General features: G+C 36.5%; 1 protein-coding gene across 1 annotated transcript; it reads right to left on the bottom strand.

The window, feature by feature from the left end:
• Nucleotides 1-9,179: 9,179 nt before the first annotated feature.
• LOC122803379 (hemoglobin subunit epsilon-like) lies at nt 9,180-17,469 on the bottom strand. Its single transcript, XM_044072957.1, has 3 exons — nt 17,328-17,469; nt 13,905-14,127; nt 9,180-9,642 (listed from the first exon to the last, which is right to left on the bottom strand). The coding sequence occupies exons 1-3, from the start codon at nt 17,417-17,419 to the stop codon at nt 9,511-9,513; spliced, it is 447 nt and encodes a 148-aa protein (XP_043928892.1). The 5' UTR covers nt 17,420-17,469; the 3' UTR covers nt 9,180-9,510.
• Between the last annotated feature and the right edge of the window lie 8,924 nt (nt 17,470-26,393).

Raw genomic sequence — 26,393 nt, 5'->3', positions numbered from 1 at the left:
CGTAGTCCACTGTCTTGGGTTGCCAATATTAACCTTCCATCTTTTGGTTTAAATTCACCTCTCCTTAACCATTCCTGCATTACATCCTGATCAACATGAGGTTGTTCCAGGAGTTTACTGTACTTGGAACTATATTTATGCATTTTCCACATTTCTTGCCATCTCATCTGATCGTACACCTTACATTCTTTCTTTTGTTTCTGGTACATTTAGTTGCTGCCTGATTTTTATCTAATTCTGGTTTGATTTCCATTCCCACTTGACACCGATATGTCCCAGATAAACTAAGCAGGGATGTCATCTTTGACTTGTTCTCATTTTTTAAAACTTTTGCTATGTTTGGATCTTGTGAGGTTAGCAGATATGTATACAGTCTTATGATTGCAGAGCTATGCATGTGATGAGTTTCGAGGAGGCCCATACCTCCTTCAGAATGGGAAATATATGATCTTGGTATGCACTGATTTTTATAAATCATTCGATAAGTATGAAGCATTTTTTCTTGTTTTCCTGCCCAAGTGATCCAGTACCTTTTGGGGCCAGTCAGTCACCTCAAAACTGTAAGTTAGAACAGGAAGACCAAAGTGGTTTATAGCTTGGACTTTGTTCCCAGATGTCAATGCTGTTTGTAATATTAATTTAAGCCTTCTAAAATATTCCTTCCTAAGTTTTATTCACATTTGTTCATGTTTTATTGTTAATCCTTCATCAATTCCCAAATATTTATACATTCCCTCTTGCTCAGGTTCATTTATATCACATTCCTGTCCCAGGCTGATGTTTTCTTGGTGCTGTCGATTTCCTGCTTTAAAGGTTGCTTTTGCTCATTTATCAAGACCAAATGACATTCTTAAATCATCTGAGAAAATTTTAACCACTTACAGTTGTGCTTTCAGTTCCTCATCTGATGAACCATACAGTCTTAAATCATCCACAAAAAGAAGATGAGAAGTTTTTATACTTTGTTGTTTTCTGGGAGCCAAATTGTAGCCATGGCCTAATCTGTTAAGTAAACAGCTTAATGGGTTAAGGGCAAGACAAAAGAACAGTGGTGACAGAGTCACCCTGAAATATCCCCCTTTGAATCTTTATCCCCCATCTCTATTAAATCAAGCAACTCTTCCCTTTGATCATGTTCTTCTAAATTATAGGCAAATTCTTTGTTCTCCGTTTCCTGCGGGAAGTCTACAGAAAGTTGCAGAACACCTTCCTGTACCATATTCTCTTTAGCTTCAATCTGTGTCATCAGTTGCTCTTCCATATAGGAGCTCACTGGCCTGTCACTCCACAACATTGACTGTATCAGACTTGCCACAGTTTCCTGTTTTTTCCCTTGCTGTGAATCTCCAACTGAATTTCTGTACTGGTTTCCTACTGAAGAGTCCAAAGTATCTTCATATGGCAACTGATCAGATGCTTCCCGTTTCACTGGTTTCTCCTTAATCTGGGGATTCATTATTCTATCATGCTGTGATGTTATCAGAGTTAATTTTCTGCACTAAATCTTTCACTTTGCAGGTAATCCATAACTTCAGTTTCTATTTCTTTAACTTCTCCATTACTAATCCTCTTTTATACTTCCCCATTTGTACTGTAAAATCCACATCTTGGTGTCTTTGCCTGTATTCCCCTTCAAATATCTTTGGTGCTGCTTTTTTGCATTGATTAGTTTTGCTTTCTCCTTTGCACAAGTATTGTACAATATTAAATCTCATTTTCTTTTTCAGATGTCTCTCACTCCTCTTGTTTTTCTCTTTGGGACTCATTTTTCCTTCATGCTGTAGTATTAAACTTTCAACACAAAATCCTTCACTTCACAGGTATTCCATAACTTCAGCTTCTATTTTTTTTAACTTATACTTCACTAATCTTTTGTTCTATGCTCCCCCTTTTTTGTATTGTGAAATTTTCCATATCTGGGTTCCTTTGCCTATATTTCTCTTCGAATATCTTTGGAGCTGATTTTTTGTATTTATTAATTTGGCTTTCTCATTTGCATAAATATTGTACCATATTGGATCTCTCTTTCTTTCCAATGTCCATATTTCTTTTTTATACCTTTAAAAAATCTCCAGATGTTTTTCTTTATATTTTTACACATCCTCGGTTGCTTCTTATTACAATCTAACTAAGGTTTCTTGGTCTATATAATGTTTTTCATAAATCTGTTGTATTAATAATTACAATTTTGCATTTGAAGCTTTTAACAGTTTTTCCTTGTGCAAGTATTTTTCTTTCCTCTAATTTCTCTCTTAATCTTTTGTATATCTTCTGTTCAGAAAATCCAGGCTTCTTGGAAAATAGTAATACATAATATTCTCCTTTGTAATTTCACTGAAGTAACTGTACATAGATTTGGTTTATTAGATCTTCTGTATATATATTTTGTCAGATTTTCGGGTCTATATCACTTCATCGACCTTTCACTTCAATGAATGTCATTGAAAATGCAATTCATTGAGTTCCCCTCATGTGTGTGTGTGGGGGGGCTGCTCTCCCCACACCCCACACTAATTATATATACCAACTCTGAGATCTCACTACAGTGGAGAAAGGGCAAATTTCCCGATCCTCACTGTACTGCGATCTCACTATGAACAGTTCAACGAACAGCATGTTCAATGTAATTGGGCTGAAAATGCCATTCAATGAACTGATTTTTCAATGAACTCATAGGGACCCCAGATTTTCTATGCTTACTCATAAATGTCAACCACTGTTATTTGTATACTATACATTGTTTTGCTACGTCATGGTCATTGTTTGATGAGTGTTCTACCTAGCAAATACATTTCAAAAGATATTAATATACACATATTTGCAGCGTCCTTTTTTGTAGGATACAATTCCCTTATGCTTTTCTAGTTCTTACAGTGGAAACAATATTTGTGTTAAGATGGCATTCTTTGTAAGGGTAAGACACAGAGATGTATAATATGAAATATTTATGAAAGATTTAAGATGGCATTATATGTATTGCAGGAAAAATGTGATAGTGGACAAGGAACTAAAATATGGAACTAGTGAGGTAGAGTATTAAGAATGTAAAAATAGTAAATGTGTAAAATTTATAGTAACACCAATAAGATACATGAGGAGAAAGAAATAGAATAAAGTGAAGTATTTTCAAAATGACGCTAATGCTCTAGATTGGTCAGTTTTTAATACATAGGCATGTCTGTGTGTTTTGGAGATAGTACTATAGTTTTGTCTGAAAGGATTTTGAGCTGCATTCTAATTTGAAATCTGGTGGAGCTCAATTTGATAATTTAGCTATGTAGCTGCTGTGACTCAGTATAGTTAGCAACTATAGCAACTGTTTGGTTTACCAGTACCTGGAAAATTGTGGTTAAGGGATCTTACAGCTCTAGTTATTTACACCAAAAGAATTACATGTAAACTTGAGTCAAACCTTGATAATTGAAGGGATGCCCTTAAACTCTCCCTGGTTCTGACTTGTTTTGCCTACCTGGTAGCATGAGATGCCCAATGAAGGTTGACACTGGTAGGATGATTTTGGTCCATGGACTGATACCACCTTGCAAACTCTGTGAATCTATGAAAGGTACTTTTTATAGCAGTTTCATATAAGGTATACAACTGAGTCTCATTACAACAATATGGGGAAATAAAGACTGAAAACGAAACAGGATAATTTAGTTGATTTATTGGTTTAACAGTGGTTATTTCATCTTGCTGACTTTGGCTGTATGAGGTTTTTGTTTGTTAATTTAGTTGATTTATTTGTATTTGCATTTTGCAATCACTGTACCCATGTATTTTGATCCTTGTTAAGAATGTAGCTAGAAATACGCAAGCTTTATTTTTTTTTTATTGTTAATCATAAGTCTGGCACAATGTTCCATTCTGCTTAGAGTAACTATCATACCTCTCAACTGTCCAGATTTTAGCGGAATATCCAGATTTTTGCTTCATATTTTCGGTCTGTTCCTTATAAATTTTGTGTTTTTCTGACAAATATCTGAGAATTGAAGGCACTAAATAATGACTTAAATAATTACACATTTCAGTTTTAGATTTCATATCCTCCAGAAAACACATGCTGATGCGAAACCTGCTATTTTAGCAACTTTCTAAGTTTATAAGAGCAATATTTAAAATCTGTCACTATTTTGTCCCCACATTATTTTAAGCTTTGTCCAGATTACTTGTGGTAAGAGGTTGAGAGGTATGGTCACTATTTTAAAGTGGTACAGGCTACAAAAAGCATTCCCTTGTAGATTGTACACTTTGACTACTTATAAATATATGTACAGAAACCAGCTCCACTATTTATGTAAACTTACACTGCATGATATTACTTTGCAGTTTAAATAAAGTGCAGGATATGATATTGGATTTGATACCTAACCAGATTATTATATTAAAAATATGAAACATTTGCCCTGGTCTTTAAAATGTTTCAAATGAACTTTAGCACAATCAGAGGAAGGCTACTGGATGCAATGCAACATCATATTAATTAGATTTTGAAGACTCATTTCTACCATAACACGGTCTATTCCCTCTTCTTCCAAACTACTACCAGAATGGTAGAACAGGTTAGGACACTGGATATTGTGCATCACTAAAAGAGTTTAGGAAATCACTGAAAAATCAAGTCAAAAATCTTCTTGGTGCAACTGCTTTGAGAATCATGGCTAACTTGCTAGTGTTGACCAAAAATGCATCGTTAATATTTCCTTCCTTAATGTCTTAACACTTTAAATATATATATAGTCATTATTTGTGTATGTTCCTTTACCCTTTGTACACTCCCAAAACCTTCAATTTCTTGTCTATAAAAAAGAAATTAACAATAAAGGCAATGCTCCAACTCCTGTCATGTTCATTTCATATCCTCTTAATGTCTTTCACTTTCTCTTCCATAAATTCTCTACATTTCAGCTTCCAGTCTCTTGAAATGTGCTACACACTAAATATTTATTGTATTTTGCATCATGCATGCAACTTTACAATTCCTATGCTGAGTGTAACTATTTTTACATTTTTCATCAACTTTTGTAAAGTACTATCCAGCTCTAAGCTTATGGCTATCTTTGTTTATCCAATGTAGTCAATGTTTCTGTTATATTAATCAACTGATGTAATATGCTGTCTTGTGTAACCTTACAGCTAACAACTGTACATCTACTGTTATTACTTGTGCTTGTTTAGATTTGCACTTTGGTTTTCCAGCTTTTGTAAAATACCGCCTTTCTTTGTCTGACAGCCCAGGTCATCCCTGAAAATGGTCATTGGGCCAGTGCACTTACCTGGTTAACAAATGTGTAAATAAATTCTGTAGGGTACTACACTGACTTAATCATTAGTTCTGTGCTATCCATTTTATCCAGCTCGGAGTCACAAGGAGAGATACATGTAAGATATAGGTTCATAAGAGGTTACTAGGCTAATGTCCCTAGGGTCTTTACAAGCCTAGCCATGTAAAAAAAAAAAAAAAAAAAAAAAAAAATGTGCACTAATTGACCATAGTTAGATGGTTGTTGTTTGCAGAACGATTCTATGATGAGCACTGACTGCCCCTGTCCATGGGTTACACATCCAATTGTCAAGGTTGTACTTATTGAGGAGCTCTGCTTCACATGAAGTGGGAGCTTATTTCACAGGAGTGGCAATGAAATTAATGAAAATTGATACACCTCCAATTTTGGTTCTTTCACACTTGTCTTGGGGTCTGAATGTGTGAAAGTCATTGGAGCCTTGTATGGCTGGGGTGCTCTCTGTGGCTTTGAACCAAGTCTCAATGACTGCACAGAAGTCAGCATCTTCTAAGGTGAAGAGTGCTTCCAGGGAGTGCAGTTTACTGTTTAGGCTCCTAGTATTAAGCAACATGACCTTGAGTTTGTCTCTACTGGATTTTTTTAAGTCAGACGTTTTGTAGTTACACACACATACTTTACACACACACACACACACACACACACACACACACACACACACACACACACACACACACACATATACTACACATATATATATAATATATATATATATATATATACACACACACACACACACACACACACACATACTATACATATATATATATATAATATATATATATATATATATATATATATATATATATATATATATATAAACACACACACACACACACACACACACACACACACACACACACACACAGTCAGCCATGTGCATTTAAAGACAGTTAAAGTACTTCTGTTGTCCTTGTCTTAATGTTTTTAGTGCAAGAGCACATACCAAATGTATGTTAAAGTAAATTCAGCTGTATATCATGATTGCCATCAATGGTCACATTTCCATTGCGGGCTAGAAAATACTCATGGATTCTACCACTATAAGGACTGACTCAAAGTCAGTGGGAGTCTCCTGCCATGGGTCTGTGTACCAGATATGCATCCCCCTCTGGAAGGATGTCACAAAAAAGCATAAAAGACATTTTTTATTAACAGTATCAGTGCACCTAGTTGGTTGAGTTGCCACCTGTCTCTCTCTTGCACTTCTGCCCTGTGTATATTTGTTGGGGGGGGGGGGGGCTTGAAAATGGTAAACATATTAATACTTTACAAGAAAAAATATTTCCTGACTTTTCCCTAAATGTCACAGAAATCTTTAATACTACATTTAAGCTATCTGAGCATATAAACAATATTAGAAATAACCAACATATAAAACTTAGCATTTCAATACTGTGATGCTTATGTAAATGTGCTAGAAGAGGTGACAACTGCCTTTAAACCCCTGACTGATCTAATTGCTTTCTTTTGCTATGAAAGGGTAGTGTTTAATTACCCTCCTCTCTGCAATAAAAACAGTGGAAAACAGTTCTACAGACGTTTGTCTATTTTATACAGCTGCTCTGCATCTGACATTAGCAAGATTAATTGCCCATCTAAAAATGACAGCAGTACCTGACAGGGTAAACTACATATTTATCTGTTCCTGTGGTATGTAATGCAGGCAGAGACAGATTTCTCTGGAATGTATGTGAGAAGTTAAGTTTAAAAAAATTGTAGGTGGGCTTTCTCTTCCTTTGATTCCAAGGCAACAAAATGAAAGTTATAAAACGTACAAGCAGGTTTCTGGTACCTACACAATACTGGAACCTTATTGTAGGGAGAAAAGAACCCTAAGGATTGACTTAAACTGTAGGACAGGGTGAAGTTTTCCTTTCATGGCAGCAAGGCAGAGAAACTAATTTTAGACAGGACGCCAGTTTACTGCAGAGAAAACATATGCATTGACTGACACATGCTGCACATACACCTATAGGCAATTTGGAGGATCACAGTTCACCTACAGTATAAATCTGGGATCTAGGAGGAACTTGGATCACCAGGAAAAACCTGCACAGAACCAGGGTGACATGCAGACTTGATTCAGAAGGAGACCAGTAGAGAACTGAACAGTAATTCTCACTAGGATTTTTAAAGCATCCCTAAAAATTTATTGTATAGTTACATTTTTGAAAAGTTAGTAGCATGAATAATGCTGTGCTTCCATAAAACAATCTTAACTGCTAATAAAAACTATGCATGTAAAACTTCATGTTTTGTTCTGTTTGTAGATCACTTCTATAAATTTCTGGTCTTGTCTATGTGCTTTGGAGTGTTCATTATGTTTCAAGTTCTGGTCAGAACATGGCATGTCAGTAGTACAACAATGGTCAGTCATTAATGGTTCCTTGATGAAAACATTCCTGCATCTAGACTTACCCTGCGCCAGGCATTCCTCCTCCCAACCCTCTTATACGCCGCCCCAGTTCTTACCAATATCCAGGCCTCCACTCTAAACAAACTATAACAGACTTACCATAAAATAGCCAGATTCATTACTAACTCCCCATACAACTCACACCACTGCATTTCTTTAAACTCTCTTCAATGGCTTGAACTTCCCCAGTTTCTGCTCTCTTATCAATTTCATATGCTACACTTTATTCTTTATAAACCCTCCTTCTGTCCATCTCTATCTTCCTTAGTCTCCATTTACATCCCATCCCAGACCCTCCATACTTCTAACCAACAATTACTTGATATCTACCACCCAAAAAGGTCAGTAGGCAAACTACTCTACAAACACTCCTTTGACCATGCTTGGAACAAACTTCCCCTTGACTTACGTTCAATCTCCCACACCTCACACTTTAAAAATTAACTAAAAGCTTATTTTCTCAATTCCAGAACCTGCCCTTGACATGACCCTACCTAGTCTTCCTTCCCTTTATGTACCCTCAAAAGGACCATCTTAGTACCTCATTACACCTCTCTCTCCAATGTGTCTACTATGCATTTGCACAATTTTATACAAACAAAAAATGTTCATTGTTGACCTATTGAACTATATCAATGTAAAATTGTTACTTAGCTTCTTTTTAATGCAACTTTAAATTTATGCATGTATCCCAACATATGTGAATTGTTTTGCTATAACTGCTATTATATCAATATTGTTTAAAATTGTACTTGTTTTAAAATGCATTACTAGAGCTTTTCTCCTCAGGTCTCCACTGAAAATGGGCCACAAGCCCAGTTGGACAAACCCAGTTAACAAATGTCAATAAATAAATAAATAGATAAATAAATTGATGGGAATTATATAAGAAAACTCAGCACACACTTTTTATGTCATAATTAACATAGATGTTGTTACATGGAAATATTATGCTGAATAGTTGTAGCTGTTAAAAAAAACAGCATATACAGATGTAAGGAAGACAACCCATCTGCCTTACCCTCACTTTATTTTTGCAATGAATAAAAACAGTCATTAGTTACAATATTTTAAAATCTCATTTACATTTTGTTTTGTGCACACACAGACTAGAGTATTTGTAGACTATTTGTAGGTGGATGGTATGCACTATCTCAGCACAAAATGTGAGTCAGGATATAGCATCAAAGAACAATGAATGACTGAGGCACTGGCTGGATGGAAAAAAGGGATGAACTTGTACCTAAAATACTAAAACGTTTTTACCAGTTTTCCACACCATGCATTATGTTTAACAGGCAGCAATCTTGAAGAAAACATTTTCCTCCAGTAAGAAACGGAAACAATATGTGTAATCTTTCGTTGCATTTTTGTAATCAGACCTCTCCAGCATAATTTGTGTTATCTAATTTAAGTAAATTACATTCTATAAGAAATGCACAAAACACCACCAGCTCATTTAAAGACATTTTATTTTGTTAACACAGATTGAAATAGCATTGCAGGCACTCTGTCTGGTGTTAAGCCAGTGTTAACAGTGAAAGAACATTTTGCAGCATTTTGTTGTTACATGCACAGAGCTGAAGCAGTCTAAGACTGTACCTAATACACCGGAAATTACTCTTCAGACTGTGTCACTTTTACGGTGACATTGACTGCTGAATAGTCACATCTTCTCCACCTTCAATATCAGACTCCGATTTCATGATCATGAGGTCCACTGCCACTGAATCTCAGCTGTTCTACTCTGGCAGGACATTATGAACTCCTGTGCCATACACAGATGCCCTAGTGGTATTGTCTGGATAGAGCAGATGAAATGACAGCCACCAGTTTCTGGAAAGTAGCCTGGACTTCAGGAGTAAATTCACCAGCACCAAGTTTGGCTGCCAGCACAATCACGATATTGTTTCCAAGAAGCTGCAAAAGCAAAAGCGTTGTGTATCAGATCCAAATATTATTATTGTGAAAGCCTAGAGCCATGCACTAAACTTTATAACTGGAACTACTATGTTTTGTAAAGACAAAAAGATGGCATTTGAAGGACACTGCTTATGAATGAAATTCAACAAACAGTATACCATAAATGTTCCTGATATGTTTCTCAAAACTAAAGGTAATTAACTGTAGTTTTCCAACTATACTCTGACAAAGCCAATGTTCAAACAAATATTAATAAGCAGATAGAATTTTACACAATCTTATCTCATCGGGAATCTGTTTCAGTACAGGACCAACATTTTAATCCCTCTCTGCATTCGAATTAGAACCTAAAACTTTGGTTCTATGATGATGCTGTCATCCCTACATTTGTAACACTATCCATAACTTAAATATTCCCATCAAGTGGGCATTATAGATTTAATGTTGTCAGATATTGTTTTGATTAAACAACTGAATATATGTTGTAATGAGCACTTAACCTGTACCATGTTATTATGTTTTACTGAATTTATTACTGTAGTTCACTTACACTAACTTAAACTCATATTTGTAATTTACTGCATTCATAAATAAGGCACTATCAGTGTTGCTACCTGCTATTCTGTTATGGATTATATGTCATCTCTGGGAAAAAGAGATCTGGTATGCTAGCCTTTAAAATCTGGTTGGCAATACACAGCTAATTAAATGAACAGTACATTCTTCCTCACATAAACTGTTCTGTCTGTCTCTGTTTTGCCTTTTTTCTACATATTTCTGACATCACTAACAATTAATTATACACTTTTTTATTTTTATACCTGTTTTTTTACTATTATTGACCAGTTAATACAGATGATTAAGGCTAGTCCAGGGTTTTATTCCCACAGCTTCCATTTGCCTACTATGGTACTCTGAGCAAGTTACTTAACCAGACAGTGTTTTGGGATAATTGGGAAATTGGGCTAGGCTCTCGAACAGTCTCCTCAGCCATATGCTTAGGAACTACCTATGAATCTAATAAGGAGTTTTTTTCAAATTCACATAGGAAGCTGACAGGAAAACTGGAGAGTTTAGGTAGTAGGACCAAGGCTGAGAAACTGGGGAGCTGCATGGTTGAATGGTAGGACACATAGGGTTCTGAAAGAGGTACAATATTATGATTTAGGAAAGTAACTAGTGGAGGACTGCAAGTTCTGTCTTGAGTCCAGTGCCCTTCATAATCTTTATGTCAGATATATCTGTGGGACTAGAAAAGAGGATCAACATTGTTGCTGCTGACAGAAAAACAGGTACAGCAGTGAAGGATTTAGTGAAGAATGTAGAAGAAAGGTGGCAGTTGAGGTTCAGTGCAATGAAATGTAAAGTACTAGATTTAGGCCACAATAACACTGGTATGAATTATCAGATGGGGAACCGGAACTGCAACAGAACAGGAAGAGGATCCAGGAGTGTTGATCACACCTGGATTTGACTACTGGTTGTGGGGTAAGAGGTCAAGAACAGCAGCAAACAGAATAGTTGGGAGTATTCTCAAGCAGATATATTCTAGAAGCAAAGAGGTAATATTCCACTCATCAAGGCTTTGGTCAGAACACACCCTGAATAATAAATGGTGTTCTGGAAGCCATATAAGGAAAAGGATATGAGGTTGCTGGAAGGAATCCACAGGAAAGCTTCCAGAAAGATCCATGGGATAGAAGGGAAATACTGTGACCAGAAACTAGAGAAGCTGGAGGTCTTCTCACCTGAGACCATAACAGACAGCAAAGACAAAATATTGATGTACAAGATCATGTCATGAAGATGTGAAGGGGGTATTTTGAAAAGCAAGTACAGAGGAACAGATGTGATGGGGGGGGATAGGCAACAGATTGAAGGCAATAACCATGCCCTGGGTGTCAGAAATTTTCTTCACAGAAAGTGCTACACATCAATTGAATGGGCTGTTGACAGAAATTCTGAGAGGCATTTAAGAGGGCATAAAAGATGGGTGTAGAAAAAGAGTGAAGGGCAAGGCAGAAATGGAGTGGAGGTAGAATATTAATGTACTTAAAAGGGCAGATTAGATAGGTTTATGGTTTCCTTCTGCTGCTGAAAATATGTAATATATAATGTCATCCAGCCTAAGTTACAACAATCAGGATATGACAATTTCCTTTCTAGTTGACATAGTATAGACACATAATGATATACAGCATATGAACAGGAACAGAATGCAAAGCATAACTCTCAAACTCGTTTCAAAGAAAATCTGGACAAAGCCAAAAATAATGGGGAAACAAAGGCCCCAAATCAGGGAACGATTTTAAATATTGCTCTTAAAAACATAGGATGTTGATAGAACATAGGAAGTTGGTAGAATAATACTAATAGTGATAGTCTGAACTTCAAATGTCTGTTATTTTTAGTGACTTCAGTCTTCAAAGATTTGCCAGGAAACTACAAATTTCATGAGGAACAGACCAAACATTGGAGGCAAAAATCTGGACATTTGAGAGATATGAATTGCAAATACATTCATATTTTCTAGTTGTCTGTTAAGAATCTGAGATCATGAAATGATACTGAATGGGCAATAATTTGGAAGAAAAAGGAAGTGGAATCTTGTCATAGAAAGTGTGATTTTCCTGGCATATTGCCCTGTCACAAAATGTGGCGAAGTTAGAAACATTCAGAAGAAATATGAACACATAGCATTAATGTAATGTAATCATGAGAGTTTAAGAACTCTAGAAAACTATATCTGGAACAAACAAGTTTTAGGGAGCTAGTGCTATTGTGTTCCAATTAAAACATGTGAAATAATCCTGGCAGGACAGGCATCATAGTGTGGGAAAGATGACAAGTTTCTGATGCAATGTAGCAGATTTCAGAGACAGTGTCATTAGCAAAGGATATATTGTATGTTCTTTAGTACTGTGTGCTACTGAAAGTATATTGTAACCTAACCAAGGTAATGATTAACCAAACAGTGAGTATTTATTTTAAGCATGTATTTCTGTGAGCAGAAAAGGTGTACTAATTCCTAATAATTTTCAGGAGAGTTTATGCATGTGTGTGTGTGTGTGTGTGTGTGTGTGTGTGTGTGTGTGTGTGTGTGTGTGTGTATGTGTGTGTGTGTATATATGTGTGTGTGTGTGTGTGTGCATGTGTGTGTATGTGTTTTTGTGTTTGTGTGTAGTTGTGTATGTGTCTGTGTATTTGCATTACCAATGCAATTCATTTTTAAGGAAAGCATGAATACCTGGATCAGAAAAGGTGCACTCATTTATAAGAATTTATTTTGTGATGAGTTAGTGACAGAATGTGTGCGTGTGTTTGTGTGTGTATAGGTTACCTAAGGAATCCATTTTTATTGATAATGGAGCTTGCCCCATCTTGCAGTAACCAAATCACCTTCACAACTGAGCTCTGGCTAATTCCTTTAATACTGCTTTAATTATTCTAACTTCTTTCAATTGCTTTTTATGCTATGGCTCATTCTGTTTTCTATTGTATGGCTTCTTATTTGCCTGGATACTGGCAGATGCAATAATACAAGTCCTGACTCTTTGAAACATAAACCACAGTTCAGCCAGAATAGCAGTAATTCCAAAATAAATATGTTATATTTTTAAAACACAGTTCTGTGCCACTAACTCAGGGGACTGGGCATTCCCATACCCAGCTACTTACACATGGTAATGCCAAAATTGCTGTACCTCATTGTAGAAAGAATACTTGGAGAACATGCAATCTCAGCTTAGTATATATTCCCCTAGTCACATTTTTTAAAGTTCTAAGGATCATAATTACTATCCTTGAATAGTCAACAGGCACTGAGCATCTTTCATATTTTTATATACTATGTGTCTTCAGTGTGTTATCTTTGTATCATTTAAGCATTCTTATTATGTACTAACAAGTCCTGTACATCTAGCTAATTAGTTATCAGAGGCAGACACTAAGAATCATGCTTTAATGCATGTCAGGTGTACATGTTTGGGCTGCAAAGCTGTAGGCCTTTATTTGATGTCAAATAGTGATGTCTTTCTCCCCGTGATGGTGGGTTACTGAACAAATACTCCCCCCATGCTCCTAGCTCAACCAACAAAAGAGAAATGGTCTCTAGCCTTATTACCAAAAGAACTATCCAAAGTGGTATCTTATTAGTGTAAAACTGTTTTTGTGCTGCACAACAGTCTGCAGTTACTATTTAAACCTAAAAAGTTCTACATATTCCCTACATATGCAGGTTGTCTGTTCACTGAACGTACCTCAAAGTTAGCTGGATCCACATGGAGTTTATCTGAGTGCAGCTGGCTCAGTTGTGAAAGATGACCCTTGATGTTATCTATGTGATTTATGGCATCACCCACGGCAGCCATTACTTTTTTGCCATGAGCACGAACTTTTGGGTTTGATTCGATATCTTTGAGTGTAGACATGGCACCAAAATGGCTGAAGTACCTCTTAGTCCAGGGATACACATGCAGAGTCCTTTAACAAGAAAAAAACACTGCTGGAGTAGTCTGATTAACACACTGCAAAATATACTATAATACCAGAAATCTTCATGATATGTTAAATTTAAATGGTCAAATTTCAAATAAAGTAAGCAGCAAGCTAAAGCAATAATTAAAAAGACGGCAGAATTCAGAGATGTTTAATAAATTCCTAAAAAAAACATAATCCAGCAATGCGTTTTAAAATAAGTAGGTATCTAAGAAATAACTGTATGGAATATGTGTTGCAGTTAAATCAGCATTTCCTGTTGTGCATCAGAACTTGTACATCTGAAACTGAACATTTAGTGAAAAATGATTAGTAAAAAATGCTTTTGAGAAATAAGGGGAACTTATCTGTATTAGAATGAAGGCCATGCAACAGTGATATAGTGAACCAGCTGATGCCAGGGAGAAACAAGCTACTGGATTACATGCAGCCTTTTCATTTGCAACATAGGTAAGTACTAAGCTACTCCCCCTTGGCGCCATTTTAGGTCTAGCCCAATTTCCCTTAAAGGTAAGAATCAAACCCTATACCTTGTGTTTATGAGGTAAAACACTTAACCACTATGCCAGCCCCCAACCACCAACAGTATATTATTCCACGAAAGCATAACAATGCAAGCATACTGAACACATAGGGAGACCTGATTCTCTGAAGTATAGACACCTACCAAAAGTCAGAAAGCCAAGTAACTCACTGAGCCAGGCATTGCCCACCTGGAAAGTTATGGGATACTTTGCATCCACTTGAGTCACCACCAATTTAAACAGGCAGAACCTTGGCTTAAAAGCTCATGTAAAGCCCAGTACCCCATGAGAGGTGCCCCCCCACCTTAGGCTGCACTACAGTGTCAGTAACAGGACATTAATCCAAGTACTTGGGGTGGTATTTTTAAGATGCAAAGTCAAGATACTACCTGTTGCAAACTTTTCTATTTATTTTTCTTTTCTAGTCTTAATAGCCACCTCCTATCACACACACACACACACACACACACACACACACACACACACATCTGTGCACGGATATGCACACATGCAAGTATGAAGGCACACGCACACGCACACACGCACACACACACACGCACACACACACGCACACACACACGCACACACACACACACACACACACACACACACACACACACACACACACACACACACACACACACACACACACACACACACACACACACAAAGCTGTCCTATAAAACAAAGACAGTGTTAGCAATGCTCTTTCCACATTAAGTACTTGTCAGTAAAAATTTAGGGGAATATTTCTGGTAACATATCAAATGCTTATATTTTCTCATTTACCATTTATGTACCTCTATACTTACCTGGCTCTTACCCCATATCACAAGTAGGTTCATAAGTTAGAACTTGGCTAACTGCCATTGTGGTCCATTTTAGGCCTAGTCAATTATCCCATATGAAAATCAAGCCCTGCACTTTGTATCTGTTAGGTAAGCACTTTGTCCATTATGCCAAACTCCAACCTTTTCTACAACAAATCTACAGAATGGTATGGTATGCAGTTCTGTAGATACTCCCAAGTGCAGATACGACCAAATAATATCTGCTAAAAGCCGATATGACACACTATCTAGAGGTATGAAATACTAACGCAGAAGCCTGAGTTTTGAGTTTGGACCACTTCAAAAATATTTCCTTTGATCTCCTAAGATTGCTTGGTAATCATATTAACTACATAAATACACCACAAGCTTAATAAAAAAGGATGAATGTATCTGCTACATTTGTTTGAAGAACAACCTTTAACCTAAATGAAAGCTCTCTGTCAGGTTTAACTTGTAGGCTCTAAGTGACATTACCCCATGCCTGTCCTAGACTGAGGCTCTACTCAATGCCTTTCTATCATGATTTCTATCAATGTTCAAATAACTGTGGTCATTCTGACCAGTTTGTTTTCTCCTGGTCTTTCCTTTTCTCACTGTTTATGGGATTAAATGTCTAGTCCCTGTCTCCCACCTTACTGTAACCAGTTCTGTTTTCTTGAAACACTTAAAAATAATTTCTTAGATATCATTAATATTTGGCCATTTTTATCACCTTATAGAGACGTCATCTGAATACTGTGCCTAGTCTGGCATTATGACCTAGGCTCATAAATGACATTCATACCGTACCTCTAAATTTCTCAAGAATTCTGGATAAGGCCAAAAAATAATGATGGGGGGGGGGGGGTGGTCAGTGACAAGGGTCCAAAATCAGGGCAATGTTTAATTATTATTTATTTCATTTACAAGTTAACAAGACAACAGGTGTTGCATTTTGTGAACAGTGAGAAGCATGAAGCTCTGCTGATGCTGACTGACTGTAATCCTCAGTAATGTATCAGAAAATCAAATATTTTACAAATGGCAATGTAAGGCAGAATTAGGGATATTCTGCAGGATTAGAGACAGCTGAGAGGTAAGCTTAACACAGATTCACTGCTACCTACCCCACTTCATATTATTTCTCCTTCCTGTCGAAGGATTAGAACAGTGATTGAAAATAATTGTTTTTTCAACTGTCTTCCTGTGCTTTCTTTGTTCAATACAATAGTAACTAACTTTATATTTTACTTTAACTCTCTGTAGTTTGAAGCCCCATGTCTATTTTCTTTATTGTAGTGACTCTCCAGTCCTGCATTCAGACACAGTTCCCTTTTTTGTACTATTTGTTTATTTCCTCTTTTCGAAAAATATATCCAAAAAAGGAAATAACACGGAAATGCAAAAGGTAATTACCAACCCATCCCCAGGAGGCATGCTTCAATTTATCAACAAACAGTAGTAAGAACAAACCATAACATTCTCACCTACTGTGGTATTTTATTTCTTATAAAACAGTCCTACAATTCATACCATTATTTTAATGAATGTAGTTTGAATTTTCCCCTCAAACAAACATGGAAATGCTGAATGGAAGGCAAATTTCCTCAGTTTTTTCTTGACCCAGAGAATTTCCCCATCTGATTTAAAGGTACAGTACTGGAAAAATGTGTACATTACTTCCAGCTGCTGTACAAAAATAAGCTTTTCAACTCAATATCACATTAATTAAACCTATCAGGTCCAAGTGTTGCTTGTAGTTACTCTGATAAATTGATGCCTTTGCTAACCTATATATTTTTAATTCAAGATGTTATAACTCAACAAGTAGGTTCACTCTGTTGCTTACCTTAGCAAAGCCTGAAAGCCATCAGCTTCAATGTCCACTTTTGCCCAGACAGAGGCGATGACTTTTCTCTCGGCAGCATCCCAAAGAACCATGGCTGCAAGTTGCTGGTCAGTGGCTGATAAATGGATTTACAAGAATCTGGTACAGAACTGCAGCGGCTGTGAGGGTTTATATTGGAGAGAAGCCAGCTCCCACCCAGCTATGGCAGCTCAGATAGGGGGCCCCCTTTTCCCTTATGACAAACCTAGGGTCAGTACCTAGTAACGTCAGTTTGCCATATCAACTGCATCATCAGAAAGGCTGAAAGCCATTGATAAGGTTAAAGGCAATGTAGCCACACCCCTCACATTGGACAGAATGAAAACTGAACACATGTTTTCATATCTCTGTTCAATCAGTTATGACGTCTGTCTACTTCCAAACTGTAAAGCAATGATAATTAAATCTGCCATACAGTTCTCTCTCCTGAGAAAGCATACAAACTAAAAAAACAGCATTATATGTCTAGGTTTGGAAGTGTGCAAACAGTGTACACTGTACTATCATATCTACCAAAAGTGCATCATGTTGCAAGTATGCTATTAAAAAAGAACAAAGCATAACATTTTTAATGCATAATATTTGAGAGTGTAAAGGGTATGCCTTTTTTATTTCTTTTTATTGCTTTTCTTTTAACATAACCCAGGCTAAATTGTATGTGTACTACAAAGGTACAATAAGATGTTAATATATGAACAAAGCAATCCATAAACTAGTCACTAGAACAATAGAAGAAGCACCTATTCAAATTATGTAGCAATGCATTCGAAATTGTGGAAAGTAACAAAACATGTCCTAGTATCCAGGGTAAATTCAAAGGTTTGCATCTTCCCATGTGTTTGATGATTTCAACATGCCACTGCTTTTCTAAACATGAAATTGTCTTTTTATTTTATACATTGCAAATCTATTATTTTTAGTTTTTACCGTCATATATTTTTAACACAAAGGACATGAGAACAAACTTAAAGATCTAGATTTCTGACTTATTATGCAAAAATACACAAGTCTAAATAACACTATACCTTAAATAAATCAATGCACTTTAGTCATTAATGCATTTAGCAAATACTTAATGCATGATAAATATTAGTCGTAACATTTACTTCTTTACATATCATTTATAAACAGGATATGTTTACACTTGAACATAGCAAGATTTTCACAAAGACTCCTGCATTTTAAAGGGCAAAGTTGATAAGTCAGTTTACCACTTTAATAATTACATAATTTGCAAGGCAGATAACAAGCCATCTCAACTATTTATACATTTGCATGTGTGAAGTTAGTAAGTTAAGCATTCGGTTTCCCAATTCTCAATGCACTGGAACAATTAAAACATGACTATAAACTATCCCGTTATGCAACTTTTACTGCAGCAGAAAACAAGGTTACAAATCACTTAAATATAAAAACAGAAGTCCAAAAAGCAAATGATGTTGGGGAAATAAGCCACTGGTGTGTAAAATGCAAAAAGTAACAAAAAGTTCAAAACACAACCAGTAGTGCACAGCAGAGGTAAATTCAAGCCATAACTTTGATAAAGATAATAAAAACACAGATGAGCACTTTCGCATATAGCTTCTTCAGATCTAATGCCAGAATAAAACACATACTACTTATAGTAATAGTTCAGTATTACATCCAATCAAATGAAAATGCATTTTCAGGTTGCTAGGTACTGTTAAAGCAATAAATGATCACCAACGCTTCTAAAAATCAGCATTTGATAATTATATGTCAAAGCCAGCCATAGAAGCGTAAGTGCATATGTATACACATACAGACACACACATATGCAAAACTATTTAACATAGTATTTATAAAAAAAACTATTCAATGTAGCATCTAAAAAATATTCAAAAAATGTTTAAAAACTATATATATATATATATATATATATATATATATATATATATATATATATAAATTATAAAACTCAATCAAAATTAATGAAATGACTAGAAGCTGTAAATGTACGTGTCTCACTGTCTCTATAGGTGAAATAGTATATAAGTCTGAATAAGGAACAGTATGTATAACATAGTGTATGACAACTGGGTATATGTAAATTTATTATTATATACGCACATTACTATGCACAATAAGATATACTATACTGTGTTATTACAATTAATACAACAAATATGTCTTGTCTAAAAGAATGAGACTAAACAGGAAAAAGTTATTTCTTGTTTAAAGGTCTTGCTCTCAGTAATAAGAATTTAAAATTGTGTCCCTCACCAGATGTGTTCATGTGCTTGGCCACTGCACTATAATTCATACCTCTCAGTGCACAGTTGCATTTAACAGTGTGTGGTGCTACTTTCTCAACCTCTGTGTTTTAGCCTTGCATTTTCGAGTGATGAAAGGAATATCAGGGAGATTATATACAGGCATTGGCCGATTCTAGGAACCAGCACAGAGATTTCTAGTGTTGTGGGTGATAGACTAGATTTGGCTACAGGAACAAAAAATCCATACGCCAAAGATTATGTTTTTCCCAACATGTTCATGTCATGGAGGTTGAGAAAGTAGCACCACAAACTGTTAAGTGCAACAGTTGCTCTTTTTGTAATTATATAGATGAACCAGGGAGATTTATACATCCAGTCCATAATAAGCCATTTACACACTTTCCAATAGCAGATGGCAACACTAAAGATTTAGTTTACTTAGCACACTGTACATGCTGTCAAGGTTTTTATGCTGGGAAGACCAACAGACATTTGAGGGAGGAGATACATGATCATTTATACTGTGCACGGAGAGGTATGAATTATAGTGCAGTAGCCAAGCACATGAACACATCTGGTGAGGGACACAATTTTAAATTCTTAGTGCTAGAGGGTCTGAACCAAGATATAAGAATGGGTGAGTTGGTCAATAAGACGTACCAAGCAGAGATAAAATGGATCTTTAGATTAGGGGCATACTATTCCCCTGGCATAAATTAACACGTCTCTATACAACCTGCACTGAGAGCAAGACCTTTAAACAAGAAATAACTTTTTTCTGTTTAGTCTCATTCTTTTAGACAACACATATTTGTTGTATTAATTGTAATAACACAGTATAGTATATCTTATTGTGCATAGTAATGTGTGTACATAATATTAAATTTACATATACCCAGATGTCATACACTATGTTATACATACTGTTCCTTATTCAGACTTATATACTATTTCGCCTATAGAGACACTGAAGCACGTACATTTACAGCTTCTAGTCATTTTAGTCATTTCATTCATTTTGATTGAGTTTTATAATTTATATATATATGTATATATATATATATATATATATATATATATATATATATATATATATATATATATATATAGGGCAGGATTCACAAAGCCTCCGTGCAAGAGTTACAAGGCTTACATGGAGGCTGCAGTTAAACGGTGTGATGTCAGCATGTCATGCATATGCATGAGGGCATGATGAATCACACCTAAGGCTAACACGGTCCGTGGAAGACAGTAGGGGGGCGTGTCCGTAGGCCAAGCCCTGCAAACGGACACGCCCTCAGAAGAGTAAAAGTCCCGAAAGTAAACCCCCACGACAGAGTCCGTGTAAATGTGAATAAACACAACACAACACATGCCCCCACAGACTATGAACATAAAATGTAGAAATGAACATCTTATATATTTTTTTTAAATTGTAAAGATGTTTGCCCGTGAGTGTGCTCGTTTGCGCGGGTGTGCCCGTAGCTTAGCCACAGTTAGCAGTCAGTGGAAAAGCATATAAGAACTAAATATGCAAAGTAAGCCAAAAAGCAATAGCGTAGCGGTAGAGATATCGGCTGAAGAGCAGGCAGTCATGGTTCGAGCCCCCACAGCATCAATTTTTATTTTTAGTGAAATAAGCACGAAACAAGTCCCTGACATATATGTACACATATAAAATTATATTTTATGTAAAATGTAATGAAATGGGCCATGTATTTTGAAGAAATGTGAGATAATAAAAAAAAAAATGTCAGATGTGCCTATAGCTGAGCTACACTCTAACAAGCTGAGTATATCTGCCCGTAGGTGAGCAGTGGTTTAAAAGGTGTAAAATGAGTGCCCGGGGTTGAGCAGTGGTTTAACATGCTGAAACTGTGTGCCCGTAGCTGAGCTGAGTGTAATATGCGTGCTGACAGCCAAATGACGTGTAAACCAGCGTAACCCGTTTGCGCGGAGCTGCGCACCGTGCCAACAAGCTAATCGGCGGGCAACGTTGAGCAAGCTGTATCAAAACTGCCTTTACACAGACACACCTCCTAGCCTGTGTAGACAGTCATAAAATGCAATGGCCAGGTTCAAACCCAGGATACCATGCACCATAGTCAAAGTACTGAACCACTAAGCCATGACAGTTGCACTTAGAAATGCAGTAATAGCATATATATAGGAATGAATAGAAAGAGAAGCATGACAAAGCAGGTTTTGTGAAGCTGATACAATTCCAAAATGGCCAATCACAGATAAGTGCGGGAAAAATGGCATATATAAGCCCCATAGGCATGAATACACAGCATAACCGATTGTAGAACCGACTTGCAGCCAGAATGTCAGGTGTAGGTGAGGGTAGTTGCTTCCGAGCACAGTGGTGGGGCATTGAGGCGTCCAAATATATGGTTTGGCTCCTAATCCATAATCATGAAGCCCAACTCATGCAGGGCCAGGTCCTGTGGGGAGCATATAGGGCTGAGGTGTGGGACCGGTTGGCTCATGATCTCACCAGTGCCACAGGAATACCAAGGACTGGTGAACAGGTCCGTCACCACCATGCGGACCTGAAGAGATGGAAGCAGGACCAACTGAACCGTTTAATCCAGGAGGCCCGGCAAATGCCCAATGCCCCACTACTGAGTAAGTTACATGTAATTATTTATGTAAGAAATTAACCTAGCTGATATTATGAAGATGTGTATTCCAATATTACTTTATTTATATTACAGCTGCAGGTGTCTGTTCTGTGAACCATCGACCCTATGGCGATAGGCTGGCACGGTTGCGCCACCAGGCAGGTAACATAGCTCTCAACCTTCCATCTCCAAAATGAGGAACACTAGCCCTCATAATGTGGAACAAATGGGCAAAATGTGGAACACATACTATTGGCTTACTAACAACTTCAACTAGGAAGGCCATAAGATGGTTAAAATATGCTGGTTTTGCTTATAAGGAAGATATTTTAATGAATTAATATGATTCATTTCTATTTACCATGGATTTCACCTAAAAAATTCCTAACACTGAATGTGTGACAGAGTCTTTCAATGTGGAACATTGAGGAACCTTGAGGAACATGAACTTTTTAAGACCCCAAATGAGGTACGTTCCTCGTAATGAGGTACACTTGAGAGGTATGGCAGGTAAGTAATTCTCTCCCTGTAACTGTAAATAAATATATAAGTATGACAGTTAGCAAAAGAGTGCAGTGTAGTCACTAATTAATAAAATGTGCAAGTAACAGTGTAAGAGGGTTTGTAAGTATTGCTTGAATAAAAAATGTGTGATGCAGCCTGTAATCCAAACATAAAAATTAAACAAGTCTGAAATAAAGATGTCCCACCTGTAATATAATAGTACATAACCTGCAGCAGGCTGAAAAGTACAGCTGCAGAAGCTGAGTAAAACACATGTGTGAAATATATCCCTGTTGAAATACAGAAACATGACAGAAGTGAGACTGTTGGAAAGGATTGTTATAACAACAGGTAAAACATGTCAATAAAGCCTAGAATTAAGTACCATCCTGAATTGTAAAAATAAAACAAGTGAGAGAGTGTGAGAAAGAGTTATGAATCCACCAATAAAGTAGTAATAACTCCTGAATAAAGCATGCTGCAGACAGTACAGAATGAAATGAATGATACAGGCAGAACCAAACAGTAACATGTGTTGAAAACGGTACCGCAGCTGGAATGTGTGTCCCAAAATCTGGACATGTTGCTCTCAGTCTGCAATATGCAGATAGTATGGTTGTCTGAAATACCAAACATCCACAGTTGTCTATAGCTATATAAATCAAATGTAGCAGGATGAAGTAGCTGAACAGAGCCAGATATGAATGTGTATGAATAAAAATGAAAATGTATATTGATGTAGCAGTAACATTCCTATCACCAACCTGAAGTAGTTATCACATAGGAAACTGTAGGCAGAACTGTAGTGTGTATATATCTGCAGCTATTAGAAATGTACAGCATATGTATTGGTATTTGAAGTTGCTAATAAAATTTTCTTCACCCTACCCTATAACCCCATATAATCCATTCCACGTGAAATTGGTATGTGCAATCACAATTAACACCCCTGGACATTTGTCCTGTTGGTTCATACATATTTGCATGTACGTTGATGCATGTGCCCTGTTCATACATCCAAACCTGATGGCCTGTTGCCATCAATCAACCCTGCATGTTGTTGGATTGTGTATTGCTGTTCAAATTATGCATGTGTTATGCTTGCTGTTCAATGGTTTGAATATATGGGTGTTTGGTTAATGGGAATACTAATGCATGCTGTTACAACTAATTGTGAATGGTATTGTACGTTACTAACCCAAACTGTCATAACATAATGCAAAACATAGGACGACAGGGAAGGCAGGTTCCAGCGGACCCACGTCTCCCTCCTTAGCTGGCGAGTGCACCTGGCAGTAGTGCCCAGGCCGGACCCTCCTCTGGTGGCCCTGTGCCACCTGCGGGTGGAAGCGCTGCAGGGGATGGGGCTCGTCCCCCCTCTGCAAGCGTGGCCGGAGGAGAACATCCACTCACCCTCCGTAGTGTCCGGACTGTGGTGCGTAGGGAGATCCAGGATGCTGTTCTTGGGCCCCTACGCCAGCTTGAGGCACGGGTGGGGATTCATATAATGTTGCCCTAAATGAGTATAAAGAACTAATGGATAAAGGACAAAGGCTTGGTTATTTTTCTGCAATAGATTTAAAAAACAAATTTAAAATAGAAGGATGTAAAATGGCCACCTTTTATTGTTTGCCCAAAATACATAAAGATTTGAGAGTTCCACCTGGGAGACCTATTGTTTCTGGATGTAATTATTTTCTGCATAGTTTAGGTGTTTTTTTACACAATTTTCTTTTGACTAAAGTCAAGACTTTGCCATCCTACATCCCTGATGTCTTTGATTTTTTAGACAAGATAAGAGATGTTAAATGGAATAAATGTATGTATTGGGTCATGGTTGATGTTAAGAGTCTATATACCAATATTAGTCATTCTTTTGGTATGGAAGCTGTAAGGTTTTTCTTAGGTGATCATCCGGCTACAGAGTATATTGTTGAACTCATTTATTTTTCTTTAACCAAAATTTTTTTTGAATTTAATGATTGTTTGTATCGACAAAAACAAGGCACATCTATGGGGGCAGCCTTTGCCCCTATGTATGCAAATCTTGCTATGGGCCTTTTTGAGTCTGAATTTTTATATAGGAATTAATTTTCTTCGTAAATATGTTATTAAATATTATAGGTTTGTGGACGATTTGATTTTTTTTGTTGGAAGGTGGTGAAGCTTTAGTAGATCCATTCATTTTAGCTCTACATAACAATAGATTTTCTTTGAAATTTGATGGGTTTAAAAAGGGTGTTTCTATTTCTTTTCTTGACATCATGTTGAACATTGTTAATGGTAAAGATCTAGTGACATCAGTTAATAGAAAGTTTGATGGAGATATACAATATGTTCATGGCACTAGCTGTCACCCTCCCCATACAATAGAAGCTCTACCGTATGGAGAAATGGTAAGAATTTCTAGATTATGTAATAATGAGGTAGTATTTAAAAAGGAACTTAGTTTATTAATAGAAATGTTTTATCAGAGGGGCTATAGTGAGGAAATAATAACAAATAGCTATAGGCGGTTTTTTGGATATAGGTGTAAAAATGTTACTAATACTTTGTTTAATAGAGATATAGTAAAGTACAATGATATGAATAATAAACAGAAGGATGTGTTATATTTTGTCACAACTTTTGGTTGTTTTAGTGTTGAATTGGTTAAAATGATTAACCATTTTTGGAAATGTTTTAGTTCTTTAAGTAGTGTGTCATTATGGTTGAATGCACATCTTAAATTTTCTTATAGAAGAGGGAAAAATATTAAAGATTTTTTAGTAAAAAGTAGATTTATTATGCCTGTAGCCAGTGTTCAATACAGTCTATCTATGAAGGGTACTTCTAGATGTGGCAAATGTAAAGCCTGTCATTTTATAGTTTCTCATTTTTCTTGTATTAATAATGTTAGTTTTAAAACATGTAATGTTTTTAATTGCAATTCTGAAGGGGTGATATATGCACTTAAATGCCCTCGTGATAAATTTTATATTGGAGAGACCAAAAGGGCTTTTAAGGTTAGGCTTTTGGAGCATGCTAGGGACATTATTAATAATAAGGAAGAAAGTTCTGTGGCTATGCATTTTAGAAATTTTCATCAGAATAAAAATGAGGGGTTACAAGGTACTGTTTTGGAGCAAATACATCATTCACATCATGTCAGTGTTAATATTAAACAAACTTTATTATATAAAGAAGCTGTATATATTTTGAAATTTAATACTTTATATCCCCATGGTCTTAATGAAGACCTTAATTGGAGAGCACTGATTTGATGTAATGAATTGAATTAATTTATATTTCATTGATTTATTGTATAATTGTCTTATGAATAAGTATAAATTTAGTGCTGGTATTTGTAAGGTTTGTACTCCTTGAAGGCTACGGCCGAGACGTCAGAGAGAAAGAGAAATAAATTTGTTATCGAAGTTGTGGATTCCTTTTGTTGTCTCATCTAGTTTCCTGCTGGTTTTGGGTTGTTTATATACAACTAACGGGCATGCCTGCTGTCCGGTCTACACAGCCCCCAGCACAGCCCCGTCCTGGGCAGTGAAGGCACAGTGGCAACTGCCCATGGGTGGGGAATCTCAGTTCCACTGTTGCCATCTGTGGGCTCATGGGCTCGAGATATCCAAACATCCGTCCATGTCAATTGTGTAACCCCCCCACAT

The sequence above is a fragment of the Protopterus annectens genome, chromosome 5.part1, assembly GCF_019279795.1.
Source record: "Protopterus annectens isolate FY-2018-M chromosome 5.part1, PAN1.0, whole genome shotgun sequence".
Lineage (NCBI taxonomy): Eukaryota > Metazoa > Chordata > Ceratodontiformes > Protopteridae > Protopterus > Protopterus annectens.
This window is presented reverse-complemented; position numbering and strand designations above follow the sequence as displayed.

What these genes read in the sequence shown, in the direction of transcription:
- LOC122803379 (XM_044072957.1), bottom strand. Translation starts at nt 17,419, where the DNA reads ATGGTTCTTTGGGATGCTGCCGAGAGAAAAGTCATCGCCTCTGTCTGG. An exon ending in GGCTTTCAGGCTTTGCTAAG is followed by an intron (nt 14,128 to 17,327) that starts GTAAGCAACAGA and finishes TTCTTGTTAAAG; the next exon opens with GACTCTGCATGTGTATCCCT. An exon ending in TGGATCCAGCTAACTTTGAG is followed by an intron (nt 9,643 to 13,904) that starts GTACGTTCAGTG and finishes TTGCTTTTGCAG; the next exon opens with CTTCTTGGAAACAATATCGT.